The sequence below is a fragment of the Poecilia latipinna genome, unplaced genomic scaffold (genome assembly GCF_001443285.1).
Source record: "Poecilia latipinna isolate Pla-1442-1.1 unplaced genomic scaffold, P_latipinna-1.0 Scaffold2516, whole genome shotgun sequence".
Taxonomy (NCBI): Eukaryota; Metazoa; Chordata; class Actinopteri; order Cyprinodontiformes; family Poeciliidae; genus Poecilia; species Poecilia latipinna.
This window is the reverse complement of record NW_015115132.1, coordinates 30044-47452: the sequence shown is the minus strand read 5'-3', so window position 1 is coordinate 47452 and position 17409 is coordinate 30044. Positions and strand designations below refer to the sequence as shown.

General features: G+C 39.9%; 2 protein-coding genes across 5 annotated transcripts; one reads left to right on the top strand and one right to left on the bottom strand.

The window, feature by feature from the left end:
• Nucleotides 1–200: 200 nt before the first annotated feature.
• Nucleotides 201–3516, bottom strand: ociad2 (OCIA domain containing 2). Of its 2 annotated transcripts, none has more exons than XM_015019983.1 (7): nt 3342–3516; nt 3167–3251; nt 1689–1742; nt 1550–1597; nt 1310–1448; nt 780–893; nt 201–666 (listed from the first exon to the last, which is right to left on the bottom strand). In XM_015019983.1, the coding sequence occupies exons 1-6, from the start codon at nt 3429–3431 to the stop codon at nt 827–829; spliced, it is 483 nt and encodes a 160-aa protein (XP_014875469.1). In that variant the 5' UTR covers nt 3432–3516; the 3' UTR covers nt 201–666; nt 780–826. The 2 variants fall into 2 exon arrangements, with proteins under 2 accessions (XP_014875469.1, XP_014875468.1); XM_015019982.1 differs by having other exon boundaries at nt 819–893.
• Nucleotides 3517–6432: 2916 nt separating this feature from the next.
• On the top strand, nt 6433–13055 carry dcun1d4 (DCN1, defective in cullin neddylation 1, domain containing 4 (S. cerevisiae)). Of its 3 annotated transcripts, none has more exons than XM_015020000.1 (11): nt 6433–6532; nt 7773–7843; nt 7945–7984; nt 8723–8810; nt 10209–10297; nt 10392–10462; nt 10655–10746; nt 10869–10977; nt 11443–11547; nt 11628–11730; nt 12357–13055. In XM_015020000.1, exons 1-11 carry the CDS (start codon nt 6514–6516, stop codon nt 12410–12412), a joined length of 843 nt encoding a protein of 280 aa, XP_014875486.1. In that variant the 5' UTR covers nt 6433–6513; the 3' UTR covers nt 12413–13055. The 3 variants fall into 3 exon arrangements, with proteins under 3 accessions (XP_014875486.1, XP_014875488.1, XP_014875487.1); XM_015020002.1 differs by lacking the exon at nt 6433–6532 and adding an exon at nt 6564–6663; XM_015020001.1 differs by lacking the exon at nt 6433–6532 and adding an exon at nt 6686–6889.
• The last annotated feature ends 4354 nt before the right edge of the window (nt 13056–17409 follow it).

Genomic DNA, 17409 nt, shown 5'->3' with positions numbered 1-17409 from the left:
TGAATTAATTTTAAAATACTGCAAACATAAGCCTACTTTGCTGTGGAGGAGAGAGATCCTCGTCAGATGCATGGTACTTATAAGGAAAGAATCACACCTTATGTTCTGCTACAGAGCAAATACAGTCATAATTTTGTAATGTTGCAACAGGAGGATGATTCAACACCGCAAAATGACACATTTCTCCTCAGTGTACATAGATGAAAATGGCAAAGTTTTTATCATTTGCTCAGCAGCAACGTTGGGGAGCACATGTTACCAACTCAGATTATATCATAGGAAGTTTCCTGTTTGTTTGGATGTTGATAATAATTAAACCTACAAAAGAGACTTTGCACTCTTGTTTACAAGGTCGCATTTACTCAGATTAAAAAAAAAAAACATTTGCGTTTCTACAGAATGACCGAAAGTCTTCTTGCGCCCTCTAGTGGATTTTATGGAGAAGAAACAAAACAAAACAAAACACGCGCGCGCGCGCGCGCGCACAGACACACACATACACACACAAACAACCACACGCACGCACGCACACACACACACACACACACACACACACACAACATCAGGACACTAGAAAGCTTCCACGGAGTACATTCACACTTGACATCCAGACATCCTGCAACAGGTAAATAAAGGCAGCTGCTTCCTTCCGTGGTGATGCTGGGGCTGACAATGCAAAAGAAAACAAAAGCACATTGTCGAAAATGAATGAAGGTAAGGATTGAAACAAACAACAACAAAAAAAAATCATAAAAGTTGCTGAAAATGTTTTTTCTTACTCTCATTTTTGTAGAACTGTTGAGATTAGCTCGGTGTACCTTTAGCTTTAAGCTAGCTCTGCTGGTGCAGCTTGAGGTTTTTTCTTGCATTCTTCACACTCATGATGGCAGTGCCTGTTGAGATAAGAAAATTATATAATGCTTATCTGCATGTTTAGTTAATAACGATTGTGTTCCTTTCTGTGTTGTGCAGGTGGCTGATAGAACTGATGACCCAAACGTTTGTCCCATACTTAAGAACTGTTTCACAGTTCGTTTTAGATTATGTTTCTTCTTTGATTATCCTTAGTTCAAAATCTAAAGTGACTGGACTGGTCAACCCTGATCCAGACAGACCATTCAGCACTGAAATGAGATTCTATAAAATACAGTTTGAAATTTCCGAACTCTTTCCTTCTTTTTGTGAAAACAGAAAAAGAAGAATTTGGATGTAGATGTAAACATATATGTAAATTTTGACAAATAACTCTGTAAAATATTGAAAATAATGAGATGATATTAAACATTTGAAAAGCCATCGCCGTGCCCACCTGTGTCCTGGACCACACGGGCCTTTTCTGGACCAGGGCCCAGATCCCGGGCCGTCTTTAATACCGAGCTCCTGGAACTTGCTTCGACAAGTTCCAATATACGAAGCCTTTCCCACAGCAAACCCGAGGAGCCCCGCAACTAAAAAGGAATCACATAAAACTCACTATTTACTTATTATTATTATTATTATTATTATTATAACTCACAAAATCCCCATATGCAGAGGAAATAGAACAGACCTGCTAGTTTTGGAAAAGGGCCAAACCTTGCTGATGATTTCCAAACACCTGCATGGGAATAAAAGCATTCGGTTAAAATGAAATTCAGCAGAGAAATACATTGTCTGTGGTGTTTTTGGAGAAATAATGGAGTGTTTACCATTGTAGATGAGACCACCAGTGACAGCCATGCTGCCCACAGACAGGGGGAGAGCTGAAAGAAAGGGGAAATTGGATAAATGATATTAAGACGCCAATAAAATCAATACATTGTCAGATAAATGATAGAGATGGACTGATCACTTGGCCAGAGATCGGAATTGGATCATTTTCCCATGACTAAATCTGGTTTATCACCCAAAAAGCAAAAATTCCCACCATTTTTTTTATTAGCAAATACATAAAACATTATCATGTTTTTGGGTGCATTTTTTCAGTTTATTGAAAATCAAATGAAGATCAGGTACACACGCTTTAACATGTATGAATTTGTAATTCTTTAAATTTCTAAGGAATTCGAAGCTGTCTAGATGTCTTCAGCACATATACGCAACGATCTCTGGAAAAGAAATAAAAAAATCAGAATTAGCCTAAATCTTTACAGGAAAGGATCTAAAAACCCCCGGAAAACCTGATTAGTGTATCTCTAATAAATGGGAATAAATATTTGTAGTAAAACATAAATAATGTCCCACTCTTAATTACTAGCAGTAAAACGTCAGACTGTTCATCATGACAGAGACTTTCTCAAAAACAAGTTTCAAGATCCAGTGGCAACAAGAGACTTTATTTTTTATTTTTTTTCCCTTCTTGGCGTAAATCAATCGCCTTTTGCCCGTTTCCAAACTTTGACCCCTGGAGTGGTGGTGAGACTACTCCTGATTATTTGGAGGTCAAAGGGACAAATAGAGGAAGTGCTGATTGTTGTCGGTTCGTGTTTTCACAAGTTCATGGTGAAGGAAGAGGAGAAGCAGCTGGAGCATGGAGTGGAGGAATGCAGAGAGAGAGAGAGAAAGAGGAGGGATAAAGATTAAAAACTGTTGCCACATAAAACAAAAACGTTTTCTGTTTTTTGGAGTCCTAATCAGCCAACATTGGAAAGGATATTTCTCATCCACCATCTCGATAACTTTGGTGCTGTTGTCTTTTGATACATGACATAAACACCTCAGGTTGCTTTAATTTAGCCGTCACTTTGACAAATCATTTCTTTGTTTTGTCGCTCTTGTAGAATCATGATTGATTTTTTTTTTCTTTAAATCAGTTTGATCTACGTCATCATTGACATCTTGGACACTCCCAGCCGATCGTCGCCCAGCCGTAGCCAGAAACAAAGACAATGCAGGCTGTGCTACTTAGCTGAATTCTACTTTAAAAATGAAAATGTTCACATATGGAAGATATTTTTTTGCTTTTGTGTAGTTTATTTTTTATTTTTTTGGTGGTGGTGGTGGGGGGGGGGTTCTCGCTCTGAAACCCACAGAGGAATGTAAACACACTCTTCAGTGAATAAGTGACTTCTTCTACACATGGAAGAACACATTGAAGTGTTTTCTTGTTTTAACAATTTAAAAGTTGCGAGAATTTCTCATTTTCAGAAAGATCGTGGCGTGTGCTTCATCTCTAAAAGGAGATTACCTCTGTACCAGAAGCTTTCCTCTTGGCACTCTTTCCACACCTTCCTCACATCTTCCCGGTGGACGTGAGCGTCGCTCAGGGGACACTGTGAGACGCACACGCAGGACAGGTTAGGCATCAGATAAACACACAGCGGCTTCCAGTAATAGGTGTCATGTTTTTGATTATCTCTCACCTTCCAGCCCTGTTTGGCTGGAGCTGAATCAGGAGCAGCAGGAGTCTCTCCTGTCTTCACTGTTGTAGTTTCTCCACTTCCAGAACTCATTTTGGAGGAGGCTTCACTCGTTGCACTACCAGCTGTGCTACACGACCTCTCCACTGCTGTCCGCTTTCAGATAAACTAAGTGGAGAGGCTCCTCCCTGGACTAGTTTTTAAACTCCACCCCCCTTAAAAATCCTGACAACACACTGCACATGTACAGGTAATTCAGTGTGATTTAAAGAAATTACAGTATAAATCACTTTAATCAGGAAAAATACATAGTAGTACTACACCTGTAGGGTTGTCATTTGTAATATGAGACTAAAAGGGCAAAACAAAGCGTAGGTTTATTTTATAATAGATGTTGTGTCCACACACAATCAGAGAGCATATACAAAAGTCATCATTTTTTTGACTTTATGATTAATAATTTGAAAAACACATTATTAACATTGAATATACCAGAGCCTAGACAAAAGGAAATGCTTAAAATGTGAGTTGTTTTTTTTTTCTGCTAATTTGGAAATATTCTCTGATCTCCACATAAATCAAACTTTACAAAAAAGGATGCTGCCGCAGATCTTTACACTTTATCCAAAGGGATACGAAGTACATAAAAGAGGGAGGAAAAGGATGATGAACGGATATGATTTTTAAAACTCTTTAGAAATCAAAACCTTAAAAGTGTGGCATGCATTTGTACATTTATCCTGTCCGAGCATGTTTACGGTTTTCATTTTCCCTACTAATGAACCGTGCTTACAATGTGAAAACATGAAGGGGTATGGCAGGTGTTCCAAGTTGCTATAACATCTACATAGTCTTGCAACAGGATTGCACAAGCCACAACATGCTGACGTTCCAACCAATGAAATTGCTGAATTAAATATGACCTTTTACCTAGAGTCTTAACTACTCATTCAGATAGCCGCACCTTTGTTTGAACTTGGCCTCTAATCTGATTTCTGTAACACATCTTTTTTTTTTTTTTTTTGAAACCTCGATATCCAGGCAGACTGAAAAATAAATACATGGGAAACTTTTGACTTACAATCATCATCTAATCATTATGTTAGTCTAAGCTTAAGAAAACAAGTTATTATACAGAAAACTTACTATGACTATTATCCATGTTTCAGAAAGACTCCAGGTCATTAATTTTTGTATATAATGCACTTGGCGGTCCGGTGGAGGAGCCTTTTGATGTGGCGATAAAAGAAAGAAAAAAAAAATGAAGACCTACAAAACTCTACTGTTGTTCATGTTCATATTGTCCTTTTTTGTTGTTACAAAACTGCTATAGGTTAAAAGTAGCACTTTCCCCTGAAGTACATAAGAAAAAGTGCAAATTTCTACTCCTAGTGCTGTCAAAACTGGAGATACACTTTATGAGATATATCTTTTTGAAACACAGTACCAAGTTTAAATAAACTTAACTGTCTATAGTTCAAAATTACACAAAGTTAACCTAGATGAACACTAATTATGTATGACAATATATATGTAATATATACAAATTTCACAATTTTAATTAGTAAAGAAATTGCCTGTAGACACAGAGTAGTCACAGGTTTTCAAGTAGAGAAGTACATCTTTATCAGCAGTAGTCTAGCTGTGGGTTATTAGTGCCACACCTCACTCTCATTAGGATAACAGTCATCTAAATGTTAGCAAGCTACAAGTTGCATGTACGTCTGTAAAGCAAACCACTGCAGGTTTCCTACCTGAACGGGTGGTCTGACCAGTTAACCAGCTAATATCAGCTTGTAAACTTATTTTGGTTTAAGAAGAGAAGAAAAGCGAGGAAAATAATAATAATTGCTAATGAAACGCTAATGAAACGTCAACTAAATTTACCTGGTGTTTATTTTAGAACGTCATTATGTGTAATGAAAATTATAATTGAGTGGAAAAACTTGGTATTTGTGACTGTTCCAACACTGCCATCCTTAGGTAATTTATAACAACAAAAAAGCAGCGAAATCAAAACAATCATAAACAATTTGAACACAGAAGTATAAAAACCAGAAGTCTGGATGTTTGGTGTCTGTGGTGAAGTGGGTTAAGATTAACAGTACAAGCAAACGTACTGACTATACCGACACTTTTTTTTCCATCGTCCTGCTGTGTCGATATTGAGCAAACCCGTTCCATGCTTATCTGGTGAAGTCAATTAATATTCGAACAACCAATCACATTTCATCGTGGGCTGGTTTTTAGGTTTGCACGAGGACGGTTTGTTGATTGACACGCTCAAAGTGCGGCCCCGGTCGTCGACCTCCGACCAATCAATTTTACTTGAGGGAGGACTCAAGGTGTATTTTTTTGAAGTGTCACTTACAGCAGCCAATGGCTATCAAGCAAGGGGGCGGAGCCTGCAAAGCGGACTTTCAGTCATTGGGTGTGCACCATTTGCCAACCGGCGAGACAAGCGGTGATATCTGTTCACCATTTGAACGGAATCATAAGTCAGGATCTCAGGGCACATCCTGGGTAGCCTCTTTATACACCTACACTCCAAGCAAACATGAGAGATAATCAGATACAAGTTGTCAGAAGTGACATTTGTGAAAGCCATACTGGCATTATTCTGACTTTCCATGTTGGGATGTCAACTTTGGGGGCTCATTTGTAATTACAGCTGGTAACTTGAAAAAGCTGAGTTTGAAGTACAAGTGCTGTTTTCTGGGTGATTTGAAAGTCGAAGAAGGGAAAAATCTGACTTCTGATTACACCCCAGAATTTTTCAATATCCAAGATGGTTGCCTTGCATTTGAAACACAAACAAACTTTCAGATGCAAATAATTTATTTGCCCATCTGATGTTTTGTATCTCATATGAACATGCTGTCTGGATGCGATAAATAATAAATACATTCCAAATATTGTGCTTGTTCCATTATTTCTGACTTGCAGCTGGAGCCATGCTCAACTAGGGTGCGAAGTGTCATTAACGGATCTGAACTCAAAACCTAGTATTTGCTTTATTCAAAAGGGTATCTCCTCTCACACCGGTTTGTCCGGGTAATCCACCGGCTGACTGTAAGAGAACGCACCCACCGTCTGCGGGCGTCACTTACGCTAGCAAGGCCCGCCTATTGGCCGGTCTACGGACTTCCCACAGACAGTTGTATGTTTCATAAAAATGCACTCTGATGCGGCAAGTAAGTAGAAACGTTTCAGAGGCTTTTCGGTATTAATTTGCGGTGTTTGTCGGCTAGGGAGTCGCGTGTCAGAGAGAAGGAAGCGGACGTGCGGGGTTTCTACATCCGCTTTTGTCCCGTGGCTCCGTGAGGTTTGGTGAATCCCGTGTTATTTGCTGCCCTCTTTGTATTTGGCAGTACTGTCTGGGGCGACAACAAAGGACGGACGCCTACTGTAATTTCACTTGTTTTGAGCCTGCAGAAGGCTCAGTAAGACACTTCATGGTCGTCTGCAGTCGGTTTTTCGTGTTGTGCATTCAGTGCTCGGTCAAATCCCGCCGACGTTGTTTGAGTTCAGATTGTTTTCGATGGTTATCGGTGAGTTGTGGTGTGTTTTTCATAATTATTATTCGTCGTGCCTGGTTTCCCTGCCGGGCTCGTTTCGGCTCAAACTTGACACCGACGTAATGTCACCGTCAATCGGCCGATTTTCTGGCCAGCTGCGGACTGTTGGGGAGAATGAAAATTGTGACGCAGTTGTCTAAAACATCTTTGGTTTGCCTGCCGCAGCGCCGCTGTCGCTCCTTGCGTCACCTGCATCAGCTGCTGCAAAACGTCTGCGCAGTGCTCTCCTGCCAGTAGCCATATAGCGATACATTTTTTAATCAATGTAAAGCGTATTCAGTCAGGGAGAAAAATGTTGGGGGGTAGACGGGGTCTGAGAGAAGTAGTTGTTTCGGGAAGGCTTGGGAGTTGTAGTTCCGCATCCCAAGCGGAGTCGCAACCCCTAATGGCCTCCTCCAAGAAGAAGAACTACAACACCCATACGGCCAAAGCTCTCTGGATACTTTGTAAACTCTGTGCAAGTTGCTTGTCTGGACTGCTATTTTAGGTATGCAGCTAGTGCTTTCCGTTCGTCTGCACGCGTTGGCTATTTTATCCAAAGTTTGGTCCCTAGAAGTAAGTCACCACTTGATGACAGCTTTAAATCAGAAATCGGCTACGATTATTTTTGTGACAGGGTTGCTGAAATGGCCGAATACGTTCCGAGTTGAGGGAGAGACCTCCTCTACAGTTTTCTAGGACATGAAAACTCGATTTGGAGACCATCCGCATGATCTGTTGGTTACTAACCAAAAATAGTCCCAAAATACGATCATAGAGTTGGTTTGTGCTACGATGATGTCGCTCAACCTGTACCCCTGCTCAGTTACGAACATTTAGAATATACTGTTTTACATCTGTTCTCTTGTGGACCTAGATTTTCAGCTGAATTCCCATCTGACGACACTGGCCAGTATCCACAAGATCCATCACACCTTACACCGGCTGGTAAATATCTGTTGTCATCTTATTATTATTATTTGAATCTCCATGTCACTGAACATATCAGTCACGTTTCCACATGTTTTTTATTTTTTATCTTTTGTCAGAATCTGACCGAAGACGTTGGACAGGACAGCCACCCCTCAGGTAAACCCACACGGGATAATCTGAAACACAGTGACCTATTTTCAGTTTCCCTTCAAAGACCATCGCATTTCTTCTTGAAAATGTTTTCAGCGTTCATGCTGTCATCCACTCTAACAAGGCTGGAAGTTTTGGAACAGAGCTTTATCACATGCACTCACCTTGGAGGGTTTAAGAAGCCTGTGCAAAAATATGCAAACACTTTTAAACTCCAGGTGGGGCCTAGTGACTGCAAGAAATGTAGCAGCATCAGTAAATCACATGTTCACACGAAGGTGTCACACCTAAGCTGTTGCATAGCTTTAGGTAAATAATAGTAGCTCCGGTGCACTTGTTCTGTAACGCCTTGCAAGCTCCAGAGTCTATATGTAGTCTGGTCTATTTGTACGGAAAAGTCCAATCTTTGACCAAAGCACCCATTTCTAATTGAAGTTTACATTTGTGATGGTAGGATAGTAAGAAGCTTTTTCCTAGCAGGGCTCCTGAATATTCTGGTGGTAAGATACTGTATTGGAAGCACCAATAAGAAGACATATCGGTGATTTTTATTTTTTTTTGTTGCAACAGTGCTGTCCCAATGAGGGACTTTTCTCCACTGGTTCAGTGTTTTCCAATTAGGGTGAGGGGATGCTGATGGTAAAGCGTACATTTGTTTTTAAGGCTTTTTACACGTCTTTCTGAGGCGTTGCTAGGGCAGCCAGTGGTCCAGATTGTCGTACAATAATTCTGTTTCCTTCCCAGCTTGCTGCTCTAGAGCCATGCCGCCGAGAAAAAAGAGGAGACCTTCTGCTGGAGACGACCTATCAGCCAAGAAAAGTCGCCAAGACAGGTGGGAGATTCCTTTGTTCAAGATCTAGTAGTTTTTTTTTCTTTCTGTATTCTTCTTTTACAAAAATATTCATATCAATTGAACTATTCCACATTGTGCAGCATTACAACCGCATTACAACCATTGTGCCGCATTACCTCTATATAGTGAATATAATAAAAATATTTTATTATTTTTGTAAAACAATAAAATGTGTTTTTTTGGGATTTTCTGATGAACCAACACATTGTTGTGGAAACATTTTGTAGCAAATTTTCTTGTTTTTCATTTTATTTAATTTATTTTGTGTTCGGATCATATTTAAATTACTTGTAATTTCACACTAGTGTTATAAATGTTGTATTTAACACTTTGGATAGGAGGAGATCCTCAACAGTAACCAATTTCCCCTTTGGGATCAATATTCTATAATAATAAAATTTTATTTATAACGCTCTTTACATGTAAATCTCAAAGTTCTACAAAGTGATTAACAAAAAGCATTAACCAATGCAAGACTCATGTAAGATATTAAATGTAAGATCTTAAGAACAAGATCTTCTGAATTGTGAAGTAGGAGAAAACAATACATTGTTTTTAGATGATATATATTTAAAGGTTTTATTGGCTCTAGTGGCCTTTATTTTACAGTGAATTGACAGGAAAGTGGATAATGACAGAGTCGGGAAGGCATGCGGCAAAGGTCACCAGGCCGGGAATCGAACCTGCGACAGCCGCATCGAGGACTAAGGCCTCCATATGTGGGTTGTGCTTAACCCCTGCGCCACCACAGCACACTGATGTCACATTAAGACCTTTTCATTAGGTTCAGTGACTTAAAGTGGTTGAGGCTACCAGTAACTAGCTACTAATATACCCTTGCTAGCTACCCTTGCACTCTGAGAGTCTACACACACGCTGTACTGTGTGTAAGAGTAGCTAGCATACATTGCTACCTAGCTACCAAGGGCATAGTAGTATATTAGCCAGCATACTAGGATATACTATCATGGCATATATTAGCTAACATATTAGGATATACTAGCGTGGCATATATTTGCTAGCATACTAGCAGTTTTTCTGTCTTAAGTTTCAATCAAGGTGGCCTTCACAAGGTCATGAAACGTCTTAAATTTGAATGGCTGAAACCTACAGAAACCCTGTAATTGCTCAGTTGGTCTGTCACGTAAATTCCAAATGAAATGTGTTGAAGTTTTTTTTCTGTATTGTTACAAAATGTGGAAGATGGTGTTGCTAAGAACCTGATTTGTCTGATTTATAAAGTAGAAATGGGCATAAAGATGGCTATTTCTGCCGTTTTACCAGTAGGGATTTTTATAAAGGATATCTTAAACCACACCATCACTTTCACATGCTGTACTGTGTGTATGGTTCTGCTGACTGTCTCCTCAACTGCAGTATTTTCAGAAAACATGAGACGTCGCAGATCCGGGAGGAGGAGACGTTTTCCAGTAAAAGATGTTTGGAGTGGTTCTATGAGTATGCAGGTAAATAGCTTCCTTCATCCATTCATCCATCCATCACTGCTGTGCGTTCACAGCTCTAAAAACTGAACTGACGCTGCTCATTTATCTAAACCAGGTTGTGACGACGTCGTGGGTCCAGAGGGCATAGAGAAGTTCTGCGAGGACATTGGAGTAGAGCCAGAGAATGTAAGCAGATTTTTTTTTTTTTATTGTTGCCTGGGGCGTGATCTCTGGTTCTTCCAGATAATCCTCCTGAAACTCCCAGCCTGTACTGTCAGTTTCCATTGAGTTGGTCATTGAGGTCCAGTAACAGCCTGCCAAAGGAATCGCTCCTGTTTAACAATTTATGCGACTGTCGTTTTTACATTTTATTCCCAGGTGGTGATGCTGGTTCTGGCTTGGAAGCTGGATGCTCAGAGTATGGGGTACTTCACTCTTCAGGAGTGGCTAAGAGGCATGGGCTCACTGCAGTAAGCCAGCCACCATGTTTCCATCTCTTTCTATTCAAATTCTGTTCAATTCAGCAGAGCTGTTTTTAAGTATTGAACCTCTCTGAGGTACTTCTACTGTTTTTTTTTTAATTTCTTTTAAGGTGCGATTCCACTGAGAGACTGAGGAATTCGCTCGACTACCTGAGATCTGTCCTGAGCGACAGCACCAGTTTTAAGCTCATCTACAGATACGCCTTTGATTTCGCTCGAGTAAGTTGAGAGAGAGAGAAGTCAGAGGTTTAATTAATTTCAACTGATTGGAAAAGCTCCACGTGAGAAATGGTTACACAACACTGCCATTTGTTTTGAGACGTTTCTTAATTAGTAAATGGATTATATCACAGTGTAATTGACTCAATAAACAGCCAATCATGTGGCTTGTGGGTTCAAATTCCAGCCAATAGCGTGTCCGGTAGTATAGTGGCAAAGTATTTCAGTTTTCGAAGCTGCATTTTGTTTTGAATATTTTGGGGGGAGGAAATGTGTGACTAGGCAGAGTCAGTTCAATAGGAAAGTCTAATACTGAGCTGAGAATAGGCCGTTCAGCTTTGGTTTGGTGTATCGCATAAAATTCAAAGAAACAAGAAGAAAAGGAAAAAAAAAATAAAAAGGTTTCATGCCATTTTTGCCTGAATTTTAACATGAGTATTTTTTGGTGTTTTTTTCATTGAACAGGAAAAAGATCAGAGGAGTCTGGACTTGAACACAGCAAAGTGCATGCTGGGGCTTCTCCTGGGGAAAACATGGCCTCTGTTTCCTGTGTTTAATCAGTTTTTAGAGGTGAGCATATCGTTAACACGTATGTAGCCACACGGAACCGTATCTAATCTGAAGCACTTGGTTTTTCTTTTGTTCCTTAGCAATCCAAGTACAAAGTCATCAACAAAGACCAGTGGTGCAATGTTTTAGAGTTCAGCAGGACAATCAACCTGGACCTTAGTAACTATGATGAAGACGGTGCCTGTAAGTCAAAACCCGATTGAATGGAAATGTATGACTTAGAGATGCACCAATCCTTTTTTTTTCTTTTTCCACTTCTGATACTGATATGAGATTTAGTATCAGCAAAACTGATCTGATTCAGAATATCATGCTAAAGCAAAAGTCCCTAAAGCGTTTTTTTTTTTAAACACAGACATAAATGCACTGAATTACACATTTATTTGATAACACTGCACCATTACAGCATGCTTAAATATGGCAATAGCGTCATAATCTTGGTCACGCATGTAAAAACAACACAACTTTAATTAATTAACAGTCGATGTAAAATTAATAATAAACTGACAAAAACAATCGGTTGACTACCAATGTTAAAAAACTAAAATAAACTGCTACAAACCTTCTTTAAAATTGTTTTGAAAACTAAGAATTCTGAATATAATGTCAAATAAATAATAAAGCATGACATCACTCAGAGCAAAATCATAGAATTAGACTGAATAGATCTGCCCGATACCAATCTAAAAAATTTTTTTTAAAAATCCAATATTGGGGTTGATACAGATATTAATATCGGATCGGTGCATCTCTGGTATCCCACTGATTTGTTACAGTAGTAATGACTCTGTGTCTCTTCCTTTTGTCAGGGCCTGTTTTGCTGGATGAGTTTGTGGAATGGTACAAGGAAAGACAGATGTCATAGCTACAGATGAGGGGTGAGAGGGTGAATGGAAGAAAAAAAAAGTTTAACTGTGATCACAACTACTCTTGAGCATAAACAACCAATAAGCAAAACACAACAAAATCGGTAAGGCAGTGACAGTTGGTGCCTCCTGGTTAAAAGAAGGGGTTCAGGCTGTGGGCGGGTGGGTAAGTGGGTGGTTTGGGGGTTTTGCTGTCCTCCAACTCCCCGTTCGGAGGAGCGCTGTCCTTGTAGAGTTATGCTCCCTATGGAAGTTGCATTGTGGGTTGGACCCCTGTTCCCGAACCCCACCGAGTGGCGTTGCTCTCTGTCACTGTGACGTCTCATATTGTTGTCTGTGTTGGGATGACACGGTATCTGTCGTACGCTGACGGTGGAAACAAAATGGCGTAGTCAGCGCAGGGAAACCAACAGGGGCGACCATTCGCGGGTTGTGTTCGACTCTCAACCGGGATCACTCGGAAACCCCCTAGGCACACTCGAGTATTAAAAGACCCGTGCAATGAACTTCGACCTGAGCTCCTCGGGACAGATGGCACTAACTATTGTTTGTGGGTTTGTTTAGTTTAGTAGTTCTCCTAAAAAGCACACTGTGTCAAAGGGTTGACTGCAGGTTTCTGATGCCTGCGCCGTTTACTATTAAAAAAAAAAGCCAGTTTGTTCTTTCCCTCCATTTTTTCCCCTCTTTTGTCCCTCCTCCTGTTTTGCTGATAACTTTCTGCTAGCCCCCCATGCAAAGACTTCAGACCTCATAACACCAAACGAATCAGCATTGCTGCTTACCAACTCTTACTACAGTGCAACCGTGAGCCACCAGTGCTCTGCTCTGCATTCATTGGTCTATCGACCGGTTTATGTCTCTACGCTGCGTAGATAAGAGTATTACTGTGCCTCAAACATGGAAAGTCGCATTGTGTGTCCCGCACAGATACCAACAAACCCTAACATTTCTACACATGACTCTACGGTGCCTTTCAAAAGTATTCACACCTCTTACTTTTTTTTCCACCCAAAGTTTGTTGGAAAACAAACACAAACTTCTACGCATTTCGTTGGGATTTCATGTAGTGGACCGACACAAAGTAGTGCTTTGTTCTGAAGCAGAAGGAAAATGATGCATAAAAAAATTTGAAAATTGGACCATGTATTTGTATTCAACCCCCCTGAATGAGTCCTGCTTACAACTACTTTTCACAGCAATTATAGTTGTAATGTATTATTTTTTTGGTTTGTTTTGGTTCTTTAAGTCTACTAGTTGTGTTAATTTGAAGTTTTTTTTGCAGACTCCAACTGATTTTCTTGCTGTGTTTTGCTAATTTAGTAGTTTGCCTATCAACTGCATTTCTGAAAAGAACAGCATTACTCCAGCATGATCCTGCCACCACCATAAATAACGCTGGGGATGATGAAGTGAGCCATATGCAGTGTCAGTTTTCCATAACAGGGTTTTTTCCCTGTTGGCTAGAAAGTCAAATTTTGGTCTCATCTGACCTGAGTTTACTGTATCTTATGGTAAATCCCACTTCTGATGACTTCTTCAATGCTTTTCCTTTGGCCATTCATGCTGTACTTGAGGGTCAGATTTGTGGAGTCTTAGATTAGTCATTCAGTTTTCTGCACCTTCTTCTGCTTATCCAGATGATGTTTGTTTGGGTAGACAAACATCATCTGTTACAGACAACATCATCTTGCATTATAAGATGAATACTCTGAACAATGTTCCAAGCTAAGGATGTCAACTCTGCCTTAAATCCTTGTCTGGATTTGTTATTTAATAAAATAAGTTGTTTTTTTCAAACTATTTTAATTAGAATATATTAATTTGAATATAGCATGTACCAGATGTACAAATGTAGGTATTTAGTAAATGAGCTATATTGGAAATGATTTAGAATGAGTGTGGCCACTAGAGAACAGCAAAGTGCTTCCAGTATAATTTAATATGCAATAGTGGTACGCATACACCACCTTGTGTCCATTGTAGTTAAACATCTTCACTACTTTCTCCGTGGCCTGTCTGCTCTGTTCCTTGGTCTTTATAGAGTTTTCTGTAACCCTCCGCCAAACCCCCCCGAGTAAATAGGACCTGATACAAACACACCACACAACTCTCAAATTAGGATAAAAAACAAAACAAAACAAAAAACAACTTAATTTTCCTTCCACTTCAGCATGTTCCACTGCTTTGTGGTGGTTTGTCACAAAAAAAAATAAAATTCCCATCAAAATGCACCGATGTTTAGTGTTTGGAACTTGACAAACCGTGGGGGAAAAAAAAATCAGGGGTGCTCAACGTTTTTTGCAAGACACCGTACATTCAGGACATGCAGGCAGTGACACACAAGTAGTCAGGTAACCTTTCAGGACGATTTCAGACTGTTTAGGCTGTGTTACATAGGGCCAGATGGTGTCCATTTTTGTCTTGGTATTTGGCATTTGTTCGTCTTCCTCGGTACACTGATAGTTTCTGGTCTCCCGTTTAACGAGTAGCATTCCTCCCAACGCTGACAGCGTTACTACAGCTGCAGTGGAACACCCGAGACCTCTCTGAGGACGCGGCGTCCTTTAGGCTAGCGAGGTAGGTTTGCTCAAAGCATTTCTTTGTACCACCCATAGGGCGTGAACGAAAAAAAATAAAATAAATGTGGACACTGACCATTTGAAAGTGCGTGATGATGCTATGCTGTTCTGTTCGCCTAGTGTAACGTTCTTGTAACACATGTATAAAATCTTTTTTGTCTTTGACTGTGATGTGATGCTGCACCGTCAGAAGATTTACTATTTGCATGCATGCTCTGACAGAGCCTTTTGTGAATGGATGAGATTTTTTGAAAACATTTTTCAGACATGCTTTGTTTTGTACAGTTATTTGTGCATGTGTTTTGTGCTTAATTTGACAAACACAGTCATGTTAGTTTTATTTTTCCTATGAAAAAAAATAAAAAAATACACACAATTGTGTCCACTACGACCTGGAACACACCTGTAACCTCATGGTGGATCAGGAGTTCCCTCCTGCATTTATCCCATCCCCACGCATCGTTACGTAAAGAGTAATAAGACGGCTGCAACTGGTGTGAAGACTCTTATTTTATTTTGAAGTTCATGCAATATATATATATATATATATATATATATATATATATATATATATAATTTTTTTTTTCTGCAGTTGTCATGATGCACTTAGAAATCAGTTGTTAGATCACATACATTCGATTCCGTTAGGGATCTCCACCATTAGCGAAAACTGGATTTAACCGTTTCATTGCTTACCAAATACTGTGTAGAGATAAATCTTTTAGTATTCTCCAATGAAAATGCAGGAGGATGAACAGCCTTGTCCCGACTGTAAATATGTATGTAAACAATGAGTGTCTATATGTTTGTTTTCACTATAACCAATGTCTATACACAAATAAAAAGGTTTATTAACTTACTGGCTGATTCCTGGATTCTCTGACTATATAACATGTTTGGGGGGAAAAAATACAGCTGACATTATGATTACAGTCCACCTTTTTACAAATACTCAGGCTCTACTACAACTTTAGGAAATTGTTTTAATGTAAGTAGGAGTATAAATGATCTCATAGTGAACTTGATTTGAAGGCGTCTTGATCATTTAAAAGCGACAACCAAAAATATGTTTCAAACATTAAACATAATTGAGGGTGCTCCTAAAATTACTAATCACAAATATTTACATGTAATTTCAAAGCTTATACGGTTGTAATAATTTACACTTAAAAATAATGTACATGTTAAAAAAAAAAAAAAAAGCTCCAGTTGGCTGCCAGTTTTTCTGATTTCAGACCTTCTCGTATGTTTTACTTTTTCTACCAGCAGGATCTTTTCTTTATTAAGGAGATCTCCACCTTTGCCCTCTTCAGTCATCTTGCCGAGGTGTAGCTGGATCAGGAAGTGAAGCCTCCGTCAACGAGTCCCCAGTGCCATGTCTCTTGAAGTGGGGGACACCGTACAACAGCAACAAATCTATGCCTTTTTTCGACTCACTCGCAGAAGGAGAATGAATTTGAGATTGTCGAGACAAGACTTTGTCTTTTTCAGACTGGCTGTGACTGGAGACGGTGCCGTCTTGTGTATCGAATGCAAGATGTGTATTTTCATCCCACTCCCAGCTTTTCCTCTCTCGTGACATGGCTTTTAGGGCACTCAGGCCTTTCCTGTCACTCTTGCCCCCTAATGCAGCCCTCTGCATCTCAGGTGTCCTTTGGGATGAGTTTCCAAGCACATGGAGAACATCACCGGAGGGAGAGGGTGTGACTTCAGGACTAAGTGATGAATATTTGTGTGTTTGTGTTGCATCTGATTTCTTGCTGAGCTGCAATATGCTAAAGGCAGTTGTACTACTGGCAGAATCGTATGAGGGAGAAGTTAGCTCTGTGAATGAAGCTTGGGGCAGGGTTTTGGATGCTACGTCCACGTTTCCTGATTTGGATCTTGAAAGGTCAGGCAAATCATGACCAACACGAGTCCATTTTATTTTCTCCATCAGGTCCCCATCGGTCTTGGATCTGGATTGTCTCAGACTCCTCTTTATGATGTCATCAAAGCTTGTACTTTTTGTGGCGTTTGAGGCAAGAGACACGTCCTTGTCATTTGACACATCTTTTGAAAGATTAGGTATTTGGTCGACAGTTTGACGACTGCCAGTCGGTGTGAAAGAACTGCCTGGCAGTGTTAAGGATTTGAAAATAGATCGCTTATAAGTGATAAGCGATTCATCTGTTTGTCCAACGATAGTTGATGCTTGTGTGCTGTGCACTGCTTTGTGCTCTGTCAAGTCTTCATTCTGAATGACAAAAGGTGGGGTATTACTTGGCTCTGGAGATGGCGTCTTGATATCGTAACGTCTCTTGATGCGTGGAACACCACGACTCAGGTCAGTGACACTGTGATCTTTTGTCTCATCCTCGCTGTCACTGCTAGAAGAGGAATTAGAGCTCTGCTTTGACGGACTAGTTGAATCTTTA

Bases quoted from the DNA above. Each gene is read 5' to 3' on its own strand.
- ociad2 (XM_015019983.1), bottom strand. From the start codon at position 3,431: ATGAGTTCTGGAAGTGGAGAAACTACAACAGTGAAGACAGGAGAGACT. The intron at 3,252-3,341 runs GTGAGAGATAAT...TGCGTCTCACAG, and splicing joins CAGCCAAACAGGGCTGGAAG to TGTCCCCTGAGCGACGCTCA. The intron at 1,449-1,549 runs GTCTGTTCTATT...ATTCCTTTTTAG, and splicing joins CCCTTTTCCAAAACTAGCAG to TTGCGGGGCTCCTCGGGTTT.
- dcun1d4 (XM_015020000.1), top strand. The intron at 8,811-10,208 runs GTGGGAGATTCC...CCTCAACTGCAG, and splicing joins AAGAAAAGTCGCCAAGACAG to TATTTTCAGAAAACATGAGA. The intron at 10,298-10,391 runs GTAAATAGCTTC...TATCTAAACCAG, and splicing joins GTGGTTCTATGAGTATGCAG to GTTGTGACGACGTCGTGGGT.